The sequence below is a fragment of the Rhinoraja longicauda genome, chromosome 4 (assembly GCF_053455715.1).
Source record: "Rhinoraja longicauda isolate Sanriku21f chromosome 4, sRhiLon1.1, whole genome shotgun sequence".
NCBI classification, from domain to species: Eukaryota; Metazoa; Chordata; class Chondrichthyes; order Rajiformes; family Arhynchobatidae; genus Rhinoraja; species Rhinoraja longicauda.
In genome coordinates, this window is record NC_135956.1 from 33349623 (window position 1) to 33365180 (window position 15558).

The 15558-nt window shown below is 42.5% G+C and overlaps 2 protein-coding genes across 2 annotated transcripts in view; one reads left to right on the forward strand and one right to left on the reverse strand.

Annotated features, from left to right (window-relative positions):
• ndufv2 (NADH:ubiquinone oxidoreductase core subunit V2) overlaps positions 1-6010 on the reverse strand; it is a 45719-nt gene extending 39709 nt beyond the window's left edge. The window contains exon 1 of the mRNA XM_078397490.1: positions 5870-6010. Within this exon, the coding sequence (XP_078253616.1) occupies positions 5870-5916 (47 nt within the window). The 5' untranslated portion in view covers positions 5917-6010. The remainder of the gene's footprint in view (positions 1-5869) is intronic.
• acss2l (acyl-CoA synthetase short chain family member 2 like) overlaps positions 1-15558 on the forward strand; it is a 115482-nt gene that overhangs the window by 62858 nt on the left and 37066 nt on the right. Inside the window, exon 3 of the mRNA XM_078397489.1 lies at positions 14407-14602. Coding sequence (XP_078253615.1) covers positions 14514-14602 — 89 coding nt within the window. The 5' untranslated portion in view covers positions 14407-14513. The remainder of the gene's footprint in view (positions 1-14406; positions 14603-15558) is intronic.

Here is a 15558-nt window from a genome sequence, read left to right on the forward strand (position 1 = left end):
AATCTCCTCTGTACCCTCTCCATTTTGTCGACATCCTTCCTATAATTTGGCGACCAGAACTGCACACCATACTCCAGATTTGGCCTCACCAATGCCCTGTACAATTTCAACATTACATCCCAACTTCTATACTCGATGCTCTGATTTATAAAGGCAAGCATACCAAACGCCTTCTTCACCACCCTATCCACATGAGATTCCACCTTCAGGGAACAATGCACAGTTATTCCCAGATCCCTCTGTTCCACTGCATTCCTCAATTCCCTACCATTTACCCTGTACGTCCTATTTTGATTTGTCCTACCAAAATGCAACACCTCACACTTATCAGCATTAAACTCCATCTGCCATCTTTCAGCCCACCCTTCCAAAAGGCCCAAGTCTCTCTGTAGACTTTGAAAATCTACCTCACTATCAACTACTCCACCTATCTTAGTATCATCTGCATATTTACTAATCCAATTTGCCACACCATCAGGGATTAATTTGTACTTTGGTTCTAACTATTCACAACATATCAATGATTTGGATGAGCGAACTAGATGCGATATTTCTACTGAAGAAGGGTCTACCAGAAGCATCACCCATTCCTTCTCTCCAGAGATGCTGCCTGTCCCACTGAGTTACTCCAGCATTTTGTGTCTACCTTCGATTTAAACCAGCATCTGCAGTTCTTTCTTACACGAGAATTTTTTTCCCTTTCACCTTAACCTATACTATTTGGTTCTAGACTCCCCTGCCCTAGAAAAAGAGTTTTACGATCCTACCAATGCTCCTCATAATTGTATAAATTTCTAAAAAGTCATCCCTCCACATCCTGCTTTCCAGTGAGAATAAACGCGGCCTATCCAATTTCTTCTTACAACTACAGCCCTCCATTCCAAGCAGCTTGTGAGTGATTGTCTTCTACATTCACTCTATTGCTACCACATCCTTCCTGCAGTGTGGAAACCAGAAATGTACACAATATTCCTAAGTGCGGTCTAACCAACGTTTTGTACAGCTACAACATAAATTCTTATACTCAATGCCTTGACCTATGAAGGCAAACGCACTAAATGCCTTTTTCTCCACTGTCCTATTCACCCGTGTTGCCACTTTAGGTAGGTCGGCCTTCATTGGAAAAGGTTTTTAGCAGGCAAATAACGATGTCTTACTTCAATTATTCAATGCTGCAGTGAGACATCAACTGTAATATTGTATTACATAATCTAAGAAAGAATATAATTTCCACAGAGGAAGTGTGATTGGAGGGGGGGGGGGGAAGGAGGAGGAGGGGTGGTCTATAAAAATATCAAAGCTGAAGATAGCTTTAGTGTCTAGAAACAATGTCAATTAAGTATAATGGGAGAAACAGGAAATATGCTAGATCAGTCATAATTATTTTGAATGACAGAGAAGGTTGAAAATAACTAATTGGCCTATTCTTACTTCACTTTTACAATACTTTTATCACTAACTTTGGTCAAAGTCAAATCAATTAGATTTACTAGGGAAAAGGTTAACTGGCACAAATCCAGTACTTTCTCTCTTTCAATTTTGCCACAAACACACTCTTCACCATGACACTGGCAAAGTTATTTTTGGTAAAGACAGTTAAAAATAAACTACTTAGTTTACCAGCCATATCCTGTCCCTCAAGGTGTTCATTTCTGGGCCCTAACTGAACCTGACCAATCCTTTACTATATGTTCACAATTTGTACTGCAGACATTTGTAAAAGATGTATGTTTCTTCTGATAAAATGTCTTTCCTTTCCCAGTTCTATTTTGTGCTTTACTTCAGTTCAGCTCTCTATTGAATTATAAATCTGTTATTTGTTTTAAGCATCCTATTTCCATTTCTTTATTTATTTTTGTCAGATCATTGGATGCTCATGTTTTCTCCTCGATAGCTGAACAATCTGTACATCTTCATAGAATCAGACAAATGTACAGTATGGAAACCTGCCCTTTGGCCCACCTTGTCTGTGCTGACCAGAACCTCTCTCTACACTAACACCATTTAACTGCATTAGCCTGTATCCCTCTATGCCTTTCCTATTGCTCATTTTGTTTAATTATTTCAATTTGGAGATCTCACAGCACAGAAACAGGCAAGTACCCATTTGCACTTATTGCAGACTTTTTATTTTACTCATTTTCCCATTACCTCTAGATTCTATCACAACACACCCAGGGAATTCTTTAGACTGGATAATTAAACTGGTAACCTGCACATTTTAGGGATGTGGGAGGAAACCAGAGTACCCTGAGGAAGCACAAATGGCAACAGGAAGAACTTGTAAACTCCATTCCACATATATTTTAGAAGTGTGAAAATTTGACACAAGGCAAACTGATTAAAGATCAATTGTAATTTTAATGAATGCCAAAGACAGACTTGAGAGACTCAACAGCCTACTCCTACCCAGACACGTAGCTCAGCTTTAAAAACTGAAGTTACGTTAAGCTTCCTGTCACCTTTGTAATGAACTGTGACTTTTCCAAGTTTGCGGATGACACAAAGCTGGATGCCAGTGTGAGCTGCAAAGAGAATGCTCTGAGGCTGCAGGGTGACTTGGATAGGTTGGGTGAGCGGGCAAATGCATGGCAGATGCAGTATAATGTGGCTAAATGTAAGGTTATCCACTTTGGTGGCAAGACCAAGATGGCAGATTATTATCTGAATGATGTCAGATTAGGAAAAGGGGAGGTGCAACAAGATGTTCTTGAACATCAGTCACTGAATGTAAGCATGCAGGTACAGCAGGCAGTGAAGAAAGCAAATGGCATGTTGGCCTTCATAGTGCGAGGATTTGAGTAAAGGAGCAAGGAGGTCCTACTGCAGTTGCACAGGGCACTGGTGAGACCACACCTGGAGTATTGTGTGCAGTTTTGGTCTCCTAATTTGAGGAAGGACATTCTTGCTATTGAAGGAGTGTAGCGTAGGTTCACCAGGTTAATCCGAGGATGGGGGACTGACATATGATGAAAGAATGGATCGACTGGGCTTATAATCACTGGAATTTAGAAGGATGAGAGGGAATCTTATAGAAACATAAAATTCTTAAAGGATTCGACAAGCTAGATGCAGGAAAAATATTCCAGATGTTGGGGGAGTCCAGAACCAGGGGGTCATAGTTTAAGAATAAGGGGTAGGCCATTTAGGACTGAGATAAGGAAAAACTTTTTCACCCAGAGTTGTGAATCTGTGGAATTCTCTGCCACAGAAGGCGGCGGAGGCCAATTCACTGGATGTTTTCAAGAGAGAGTTAGATATAGCTCTTAGGGCTAATGGAATCAAGGGATATGGAGAGAAAGCAGGAAAGGGGTACTGATTTTGGATGATCAGCCATGTTCATATTGAATGGCGGCGTTGGCTCAAAGGGTCGAATGGCCTACTCCTGCACCTATTTTCTATGTTTCAGTGATTTTGGCCAATTTCTTTACCTCCCCATAAATTTGTTTTGTCATCAAATCCCACCCACTATTCCCTTAATCCCATTTGTACTAAATATATGGCATGAAATATACCATGCCAATATATAGTAGATTGTTGCATCTAATGACCTGCCCAACTGTCTTTCAGTCACTGAAGCTAATTTTCTCAAATAATTCAAATATTTTTCTCATTGCAACATCTGTCCCATAAATAGACATCTGTGCTTAGATTGTATTCTTTGCTTTGATTCATTTGTCATTTGATTCTATTCTGTGATATTCCAATAGGGAGTCTTCCCTCACAGTTCGAATTGAAATTAGAATCAATCTTTTAATTTCTCTTTAGTTTTCGACACAATGAAGCACAATGACCTCTTGCACACCAGAAAGGGACTATCAAGAGGACAGGAGTGGGCACCTCTGCTTCAAAGTGCCTTTTCTACCATTCAATTCGATTAACCTCAAATCAAATAAAAATCTATTGATCTTGAGTGCTTCAATTAACTCCATAGCCAAACCCTTGGAGCAACAAGTTTCAAATTTCTATTAAGCTGCTTAAAAAGTATTTCCCCTTTTCACTTGTAAATGACATAGATCTAATTTGAACACATGTATTTAAACAGAGAGGGGCATATGGTACACGTGAGCCAGCTCCACCATTCAATACAATTATGGCTGATCTGAACTTGGCCTTGGCTCCAATTTTGTGCATGTTCCCCATAGCACTTGAGTTTCCTACTACAGGCTCACTACTATGTCTCAATTTTAAATCTCTTTAATTATTCAGTCTCATTAGTACTTTGGTGCAGATAATTCTCAATTGTGAAAGAAAACTATTAACTGAGTGACCCCTTTTCCTGAAGCTATGACCCTTAGTTATAGATCCCCCCTTGAAACGTAACATTGTCCCGGCATAGAACGTCAATAGGATCACTTCTCATTCTTCGAAACTCTACTGAGTAAGGTCCTATTTCTTCAACCTTTCATGTCAAAATCCCTTCTTCGCAGAACTCCACCTAGTGAATCTTCTCTGAACTGCCTTCAATATAAGTATGTATATGCGCACGCACACACACACACATACCTTTAAATAAAAAGACTAAAACTATATGCAGTGATCAGACCAACAATTTAGGTAAGATGTTCCATTTTTTTCTTCTATACCCCTTTGCAATAAAGGTCACATGACTTGCTGTATCTGCATTCGCACCTTGTGTTGGTATACAAGGTCACTTAAATAAAATACTGCTTTTCAATACAATACAATATATCTTTATTGTCATTGTACAGGGGTACAACGAGATTGGGAATGCGCCTTCCATACGATGCAATAAATTAATTAGCTAGTCAGTATTAATTTAAACAACCCAATGAAACAAATTGGAACAGTTTTAAAACAGAATAAAGTGCAAGTAGATCTGTGCCGGTTCACTGTGCGATGTGACCATCCGGCTCAGCCGGATGAACTCACATTTCCTCACATAGACGAAATCTTTGCCCAATCGTGTTTAAGAGACATTTAAAAGGAGCTCTTGAATAAGCAAGACGTTAGATATGAACCTAATGCAAGCAAACAAGTCGAGTGTAGATGGGCAAAATGGTTGGTATGGATGAGGTGGTCCGAATGTTCTGTAAGACTCTATGATTGTGTTGGAAGGAATTGCGGATGCTGGTTTAAACCAAAGATGGATACAAAAAGCTAGAGTAACGCAGAGGGAGGGACAGGCAGCATCTCAACCAGAGTAGCTGCCTGTCCCACTGAGTTACTCCAGCTTTTTGTGTCTATGATTGTGTTTATGGGAGAATAGGGGTCACTGTTTAAAAACAGATCACGGACAAAAGGACAGCTGGTCAGGCAACATCTCTAGAGGACATGAAATTAGGGCAGATGAGGTGAAATTTCTTCTTGAAGGTGACTAGCCTTTGTAACTCTCTTGAATGGGCGATCGAAGTACAGCCTTGGAATATTTATAAGGCGGTTAGAGAGATGCTCGGTAAACAAGGGGGTGAAAGACGGGGAGGGGGTGCAAATCGAGACACCATTGAACTAATTGGTGCCTTAAGTTCATTTATGTGGCGCCAGCTGCGACCTTGCCATCGGGCCGTCTCCCGTTTTGTTTTGCAGGCGATGATTAAACTGTAAGGGTGAGTGGGGCCGGGGCTCGCTGCACGGTTCGGGACGGACGGACGGTGCGGGGACTCCTGGAGCTGAGCGGAGCCGCCTCGCCGTCGTTGCCCTGATCCGTCCCGTCCCGTCCCGTCCCGTCCCGTCCTCCCACCGCTCGCCAAGGTCGCCCGGCCGCCCGCCCGCCCGCCATTACCCGGCCAAGGACGCCGAGACCCGGGCCCCACGGCGACGTGAGCCCACCCCCTCCGCCTTGCACCTCCGCAAGCGATGCCCGCTCCGCGGCGGGACAGCGCGGGCTGCCCAGGACCACCGCTGCGACCTTACCGAGTGAGAGACGGCGGAGCGGAATAGGCCCGACAGCAACATGGCGGCCGCTGGCTCTGCACAGCCTGGCGCGCAGCACCGCCAATCGATCGCAGAGTGGGCTCATCCGTCTGATCCGCAGCGTCCGCTCTGCGGTGATACGCCAATGCGCAGTACTGCATCTGATGTACATTGTCACTGCAAATGTGCATTACTGCATCTGATGCGCAATTTCACTGCAAATGTGCATTACTGCATCTGACGTGCATAGTTACAGCAAATGTGCATTACTGCATCTGATGTACATTGTCACTGCAAATGTGCATTACTGCATCTGATGTACATTGTCACTGTAAATGTGCATTACTGCATCTGATGTACATTGTCACTGCAAATGTGCATTACTGCATCTGATGCGCAATTTCACCGCAAATGTGCATTACTGCATCTGACATGCATAGTCACTGCAAATGTGCATCACTGCATCTGATGTACACTTTCATTGCAAATGTGACTTCATGGTTTTCCACCCCCTCCAGAGAGAACAAAGGGAATATCAATGTGAGGATGGAGATCGATGATTCACCATCAGAAGTTGGAAAGATTGGAAAATAAACATGTTTTAAGTTGCAGGAAGTTACATTCTATTCATCTCTTCTCCACAAACCAACTGCAATAGCAAGCCTATCCCACCCTTCGCACTCAGAACCAACATCATTTGTGTCATTCCTGGTCTTCATCCGATCATTGATATTCCCTTTGTTCTCTCTGGAGGGGTGAAAAACCACAAGGTCCCTGTGGTCAGGATGAAACCCAGTTCTTTGTATGAATAAATGCATATCTGATGAAAACACCCTTATTTGCATGCCACCACACATCAGCTGCAACATATTTGCATGACACTGCGCGGATGCAGTACATGCACATTTGTCAGGACATTGTACATTACTTGCAGCACATGTACTCTTGCATGACACTGTACATCAGGTATAGTAAACATACATTTACAGGAACATTGCATGTCAGACACAGTACGTGTATATTTGCACTACACTGCACATCAGATGCATCACATGCACTTTGGAAGACATTGCACATCAGAGGCAGAACATATACATTTGCATGACTTTGTACATTATGTGCATTACATGCACATTTGCACAATGCGCATCAGATACAGTACAGACACATTTACAATTAAATTATACATCAGATTGTGTACAAGCACCTTTGTACGACATTGCACACTAGATGCAGTCCATGCACATTTGCACAACACTGCACATCAGATACAGTATAGACACATTTGCAATGACATTATGCATCAGATTGTGTACCAACACTGTTTGTGTCACTCCTAGTCTTCATCCTCACATTGATATTCCCTTTGTTCTCCCTGGATATTTCCAATATTTTTCCCGGTTTCCAACATTAGTGGGCTTTTTTTCCTGGTGTACATAAATGCACACATCCTTTATCTTGTGAGTGGGTGTAGCACACAAATGGCTTTGTGCTGTATCTCATGTGCAAAGTGAAGTGCCTGCATTTTTATAAAATTGAAATTGAAGGATTAATAAAGAAGAGAATGTGGTAATTTTCAGGACCATCTTAAGCAAAATAAATCGTAAATATAACCCCAAATTAGGAAGTGGTTTCTACTGCCCTCTGTTGGCAAAATTAAAATGCAGATTAAAATAACTACAAGACAACATTTTTATATACTGTACTATTAAACAGCATCCAATGGAACCTTTAAGGTTGTTAAACTGTAATTTTATGGTAATAAAGATTCCTTTATTAACTATATTGCTTGTAGTGCAAGCCTTTCTTTTCTTTAATGGATAAAACACCATGGGCACCTGCTCTGTACCTTGCTGCCACTGAGATGCAAGTCCACACAGTGAATGTTTAGTGTAGTTTAGAGATACAGTGCAGAAAAAGGTCCTTCGGCCCGCTGATTCCGCACCGACCAGCGATCCCCACACATTAACACTAACCTACACACACTAGGAGCAATTTTACATTTATACAAAGCCAATTAACCTACAAACCTGTATGTCTTTGGAGTGAGGGAGGAAATGACATGCGGTCACGGGGAGAATGTACATACTCCGTACAGACAGCACCCATTGTTGAGATTGAACCCTGGTCTCTGGCGTTGTAAGACAGCAACTCTACCGCTGCACTACTTATTGGCAATATTGGCAAGTTAGCCAAATTGTGGGGACATTTCATAAAGTGGGTGCAATTACCAGATATGGTCACAGGACTGTATTAATGAGTGGAAAGTTTGAGAAATTTCTTCCTTCTAGATTTCCGCCATGGAAGTACTGATATGTGAGCCCCTTTATGTTGAGATCAGTTCGCTCCATGTCTTAGATTTTTAAGTGGATAGTGCAGATATTTTCATGAAATTACACTTGCGGAAGTCAAGAGTGTTTTATTGTCATATGTTCCAAAATTCAACAATGAAATTCTTGTTTACAGCAGCAGTACAACAGGTTTATAAACACAGTACAGTACTCAATAGATAATACTGTAATTAATAGCATTAGCTTACGCAATGCAAAACTAATTGATGCCCATTTTAATGAGGAAAAACAAGTATTATTGAATCAGCCCCAGCATTCGTTCTGGGTCTTGGGACATTTTGTATGCTCAGATAATTTATATACATCTGTATGTTTCTGAATTTTGTTTCCAATTTTCCATGTTACTGAATTGTGCAGTGACACAAACAATTGGATCATTATCCTATCTACACAGTAACTGGCCTTGAAAGCACAGATGTCAGTGGGACTGTATTATCTGAGGTTTTACTGCAAGAACAATTTTGTTTTTCTTCCTTTCTTTGTGATACAACACTTTTATACAGATCAACTAGATTGCCCTGGACATCCAAATTTGTTTTTCAAAATGAGAAATATTTTCTCAAATTCATTAAGCAGCTCTCACTATTTTGCAATAAACACAGGCTTCACTGGAGTGGTACAAAGTCATAGAGGCCAGCAAGATCTCAAGGTTGGCCCTGGTTCTGGGATGCACTAACTGACCACAGTGGGTACATTAATGGAAATCTACAAACTAAACTCATGGTTTATTGAGTGAAAATATAACTTGCAATTTTTAGTCTGCTGAATAGTGAAAGATTAGGAAAAGAAAAGGTGCATTGAGACCTGGGTGTGCTTGTACATCAGTCACTGACTATAAGCATGCAGGTACAGCAGGCAATGAAGAAAGCTAATGGCATGTTGGCTTTCATTGCGAGAGGATTTGTGTTTAGGACCAAGGAGGTCCTACTGCAGTTGTACAGGGCCCTGGTGAGACTGCACCTGGAGTATTGTGTGCAATTTTGATCTTCTAATTTGAGTAAGGACATTCTTGCTATTGAGCGAGTGCAGCGTAGGTTCACCAGGTTAATTCCCGGGATGGCGGGACTGACATATGATGAAAGAATGGGTCGACTGGGCTTGTATTCACTGGAATTTAGAAGGATGAGAGGGGATCTTATAGAAACATATAAAATTCTTAAGGGATTGGACAGGCTAGATGCAGGAAAAATGTTCCTGATGATGGGGGAGTCCAGAACCAGGGGTCACAATTTAAGAATAATGTGTAGGCCATTTAGGACTGAGATGAGGAAAAACTTCTTCACCCAGAGAGTTGTGAATTTGTGGAATTATTTGCCACAGAAGCCTGTGGAGGCCAAGTCAATGGATATTTTTAAAGCATAGATAGATACAGTAGATTCCTGATTAGTACGGGTGTCAGGGGTTATGTGGAGAAGGCAGAAGAATGGGGTTAGGAGGGAGAGATAGATCAGCCATGATTGAATGGCGGCCTAATTCTGCTCCTATCACTTATAACCTTATGACCTTCTGACATATGGCAATAAACCTCTCTTAACTCTTGACTCCTTTGCAAACCAGCATCTGCAGTTCCTTGTTTCTACAGACTGTTATCCATGTCTGTCATATGGAGGCACACTGCGTCAACGTTAGCAATTCAGCTCGGGCTTCTCACCAAAATCTAAAGGCATTCTCCACCTGACTGTAGAGCGAGAGAGGGATCCTGTTGAAGACTCCTCCCTCCCTCATTCATCTCTTCATCTGCTGCTCAGCGGTTGCTAACAGTAGTTGAGTCTACATGGTCAACTGATTTTGCATGATTGATTGAAAGATACAGCCTGGAAACAGCCCCTTCGGGCCACCGAGTCCATACCGACCATTGATCACCTGTTCACACTAGTTCTATATTATCCCACTTTCGCATCCGCTCCCTACACAGTAGGGACAATAAAGAGGTCCTTCTACAGTTGTACCGGGCCCTGGTGAGACCGCACCTGGAGTACTGTGTGCAGTTTTGGTCTCCAAATTTGAGGAAGGATATTCTTGCAATGGAGGGCGTGCAGCGTAGGTTCACTAGGTTAATTCCCGGAATGGCGGGACTGTCGTATGTTGAAAGGCTGGAGCGATTGGGCTTGTATATACTGGAATTTAGAAGGATGAGGGGGGATCTTATTGAAACATATAAGATAATTAGGGGATTGGACACATTAGAGGCAGGAAACATGTTCCCAATGTTGGGGGAGTCCAGAACAAGGGGCCACAGTTTAAGAATAAGGGGTAGGCCATTTAGAACGGAGATGAGGAAGAACTTTTTCAGTCAGAGAGTGGTGAAGGTGTGGAATTCTCTGCCTCAGAAGGCAGTGGAGGCCAGTTCGTTGGATGCTTTCAAGAGAGAGCTGGATAGAGCTCTTAAGGATAGCGGAGTGAGGGGGTATGGGGAGAAGGCAGGAACGGGGTACTGATTGAGAGTGATCAGCCATGATCGCATTGAATGGCGGTGCTGGCTCGAAGGGCTGAATGGCCTACTCCTGCACCTATTGTCTATTGTCTATTGTCTATTGTCTAAAACAGACTAACCTGCACATCTGTAGAATCTAAATCTAAATCTAAAAAAAAATCTTTGGGATTCGTAGGAAACCGGAGCACCTGGAGAAAACCCATGTGGTCACAGAGAGAATGTGCAAACTCCACACCCAAGGTCAGGATCGAACCTGTGTCTCTGGCGCTGTGAGGCAACAGCTCTACCTGCTGCTCCACTGTGCCCCTTGTGGAGGATGCAACATCTACCAGCAACCTTTCATATGTTACAGGCTGTGCTTGTTTCTTGTGGGGGTTAAGGCTTTGCAGACTTAATAAGAGATCACACTTGTTTACTGCCCAGACTATTGACAAGTTTGCGGGGAGGAGTCTGGGGGAGGGAGGTTGTGGCCATCTAAAGGATTGTATCTCAGGGCTGAGTGCAGTCTTAACTGCAGCGCTTCCCCCAAACATGACCTGTGAAAGAGTTTCAGCGAAAGAGCTGGTTTATCACCCCGACCGGTGGCTGCAACCAAACGCTCACATACCAGACATCGAAACGTACAAAAGAATGTACAAGAAATCTGTTGAAAACCCAGAAGGTATAGTATATTTAGCCAACCAATGAATGAAAACGAACAAAGAAGTCCATCTGCATGTAAGTATTTCTCTGTACAATCAGTGTGTACGTCCCAGACACCAGTGTAATGTTGAAGAGTTTCCAGGTGAGGCTGTTTCTTTCAGTTTATCTCTTTGATTTTCTGAGGTGATGTTTGATTGAATCAGCAAACTTGGTTCAAGACTCTAGTTAGCACTTTACTACTGTAGAATTCTGTTCCTTTTATAATCGTTTTGCTGGTAATCCGCAGGTCAAAGAAATATCTATAACATCTTAAAGGCTGTTTATAATTGCCGAACTTTTCAATGTACAACGTAAGAACTTAAGAGAAAGGAGCAGGAGTGGGCCACTTGGCCCCTCTAGTCTGCTCTCCCTTTCAATAAGATCACAGTTGATCCTTAACCTCACCATTGTAATACTGCTCAGTCCAGATTCTCTGATTTCTTTAATATTTAGAAATGTGTTGATCTCTGTTTCAAAAGCTCCATTGACAGAGTCTCCACAGACTCTGGGGGTAGAGAATGCAAGAAACTCACAATCAGTCTTCTGACTGAGGAACTTGCTCTCCATTTCAGTTCTGCAAGGTTTACCTGTTATTTTGAGGCTGTGACCCTCGGATCGAAACTCCGCAGTCAGGGAATCAGCCTCCCCAAATCTGCCCGTTATCTGGAATGTTTCAATGAGCACCTCTTATTCATTAAAGGATCAGCCTCACTCAGTCCCTCTTCAGGTGCCACCCAAGGAATCAGTCTGGTGTAGGACAGGGCAATGGTAATAGTGTTCAACATCAAGGGAAGATAGCCATTTCTTCTTGTGTCTGGCAGGGATATACTAGTCATAGTGTCATACAGAGTGGAAACAGGCCCTTCAGCCCAACTTGCCCACACCGACCATTGTGCCCCATCTACACTAGTTCCACCTGCCTGAGTTTGGCTCATATCCCTCTAAACCTATCCTATCCAAGTAAAAGCTTCTTAAACTTTTCATAACTTACCATTTATTATCCAATGCCTAATTGTTATCCAGATACTGCAGGCACTGACTGTGATAGTGAAAGGCATGGATGTAGTGGATGTGGAGAAGATGTTTCCACAAGTGGGAGAGCCTACGACCAGAGGGCATAGTCTCAGAATTAAAGGACTTTCCTTTAGGAAGGAGATGAGGAGGAATTTATTTAGTCAGAGGGTAATGAATCTATGGAATTCATTGCCACAGAAGGCTGTGGAGGCCATCAATGAATATTTTTAAGGCAGAGACAGATAGATTCTTGATTGGTATGGGTGTCAGGGGTTATGGTAAAAAGGCAGGAGAAGGGATTAGGAGGGAGAGATAGATCAGCCATGATTGAATGGCGGAGTAGACTTGATGGGCCGAATGGCCTAATTCTATTCCTCTCATTTACGAACATAAACTTATGATATGACAGCTGTAAATAGAATTAAACATTGCATAATCTTAAGTAAACATCTGGGTCCAATCATATTTATGCTAGGGCCAAGAAAGCACATCAACGCCTCTACCTTCTCAGGAGGCTAACAAAATTAGGCATGTCTCAAATGACTCTTACCCATTTCTACAGAGGCACCATATACAAAGCATCACGTTGGGATGCATCATAGCTTGGTTTGGCAAAGACCTCAAGAAATTGCAGGGTTGTGGATGCAGTCAAATCTATCAAGCAAACTAGCCTCCTCTTCCTCCCTCTCCCTCCTCCCCACTCCACACCATTGACGCTATTTACACTTCACGCAGCCTCGGGAAAGAAGCCAACATAACCTAAGACCTCTCACACCCTGGGTCATTACCTCTTCTACTTTCAGAGTGCTATAGACCTGGACTCCAAGATTCCTTTATACATCAATGCTGTTAATGGTCTTGTCATTAAGTGTATATTTCTCCCTTACATTTGACCTTCTAAAGTGCAACACCACACACTTGCCCAGATTGAACTCTCTGAGTAAATCTCACCAATTTACCATGAACAATTCATTACCCACGCCAAGTGGGTTAATGTGCTGATGTTCCTATTAAACCATTTCATCTCATCCTTTCACAGGCATTCCCTTTGGGCTACAGATCTCCCCCCTACTGGAATCCTATACTCACAGAGGAATGGATCGGGTAGATGCACAGTTTCATGCCCAGAGTAGGGGAATCGAGAACCAGATGACATAAGTTAAGGCAAAAGGGGAAAGATTTAATAGGAATCTGAGCGGTAACTTTTTTTACACAAAGGCTGGTGGGTGTGTGGAATGAGCTGCCAGAGGAGGTGTGGCAGGGGGTATTGCAATATTTAAGAAACAATTAGACGGGCACATGGATAGGACAGGTTTAGAGAGATATGGGCCAAACACAGGCAGGTGGGACTCGTGTGAATGGGACATGTTGGTCGGTGTGGGCAAGTTGGGCTTGTTTCCACCCTGTATGACTATGACTCTCCCTCTCTCTCTCTCTCTCTCTCCCTCTCTCTGATAGTCATAGTATGTGGAAACAGGCCCTTCGGCCCAACTTGCCCACACTGGCCAACAATGTCCCAGCTACACTCGTCCCACTTGCCTGCGCTTGTTCCATATCCCTCCTAATCTGTTCTATCATGTACCTGTCTAACTGTTTCTTAAACGATGGGATGGTCCCAGCTTCAACCACCTCCTCTGGCAGCTTGCTCTATACACCCAGTACCCTTTATGTGAAAAAGTTACCCCTCAGATTCCTATTAAATCTTTTCCACTTCACCTTAAATCTATGTCCTCTGGTCCTCAATTTCCTCTACTCTGAGCAAGACACTCTGTACATCTACCCGATCTATTCCTCTCATGATTTTGTACACCTCTATAAGATCCCCCCTCATCCTCCTGCACTCCATGGAATAGAGACCCAGCCTACTCAACCTCTCCTACTCAAAACCTGATGTAACGTTGACTATTTTTCTTCCACTGTTTCTGACTGCCCTGCTGAATGTTCCAGAATTTGCTTTGTAACAAAGTATGTTCTATTGCATACAGATTTTCTTATTTGGTCCATGCCAACCATGGATTACCAGTTCATTCTAGTTCTATGTTTTTCCAATAGAATTTTGGGGTGATCTTGCAAAAGGCTTTTACTGGAACAGTCCCCCAACTGGTGCCATCCTCGATTACAATTTTGATGTGACGAAGGGGGATATTTATGTGAATTTCATGAAAGGAGCAACAACAAACATCTGCTACAACCTTCTGGACAGAAAAAAACAAGAGAATGATCGGGGAGAGAAAATAGCTTATTACTGGTAATCAATGAATTCTCATTGTCATCCATCCCTCCCTCCACCCATCCCTTTTATTGAGAAAATATATTATTCATCAAGCATGATTTGTTTTGCAATAGCAGGCAAATATTTTAATCAGAGCTTCTGTTTGTATTAATAGGTAAGAAGTGATTTGGTAACTATTCTAATTGAATTGTTTCAGCAAATAATTTAAGATGAAATCTCTCTTTGTCTCATAATGACACTAATGTTGGTGTTTGGTTCTGCTGTGGCAGTTACCGATAGTACCTCATTCAAGTGGTTATTCTTCATTGAAGAGAGAATTGTGGGGAGCAAAAATGAAGGAAAATATGCAGAATAGCAATGAGGCTGCATGCAGCAATATATGCAATTTCTTTCAGACGTCACTGATCCACGTTCTCCAGGGATGCTACCTGAACCGCTGAGTTACTCCAGCACGATATGTCTTTCATAATCCTAATCCCATTTGCCTGCATTGTGACTGAATCCTTCAGTGCTATGCCCTTTTTAAGTGTCTGTCCAAATCTCTCTTAAACATAGAATTGTATCCGATTCCACGCCTCCTCTAGCAGCACATTCCAGATATCAACCACTCTGTCTGTAAAGCGTTTATCCATCAGTTGCACAGAAAGTCACAAAGTGTTGGAGTAACTCAGCGGGTCATGCAGCATCCTTGGAGATCATGAATAGGTGACGTTTCAGATTGGGACTCTTCTTCAGAAGGGTCTGAAGAAGTCTGAAGAAGGATCCAGACCCGAAATATCACATATCCATGTTCTCCACAGACTGTCTGACCTGCCGAGTTACTTTCTGTCTATCTTTGCGCAATTTCTTTCCTTTAGGGAGTCAGAGTTATGTAATGGTGGCCACCGATTCATTCCTTGTGATGATTTTCCTTGTATGGCTGAACATGGCTCTAGTGATTGTAAACAAATTGGTCTTTTGATCAGCATTGT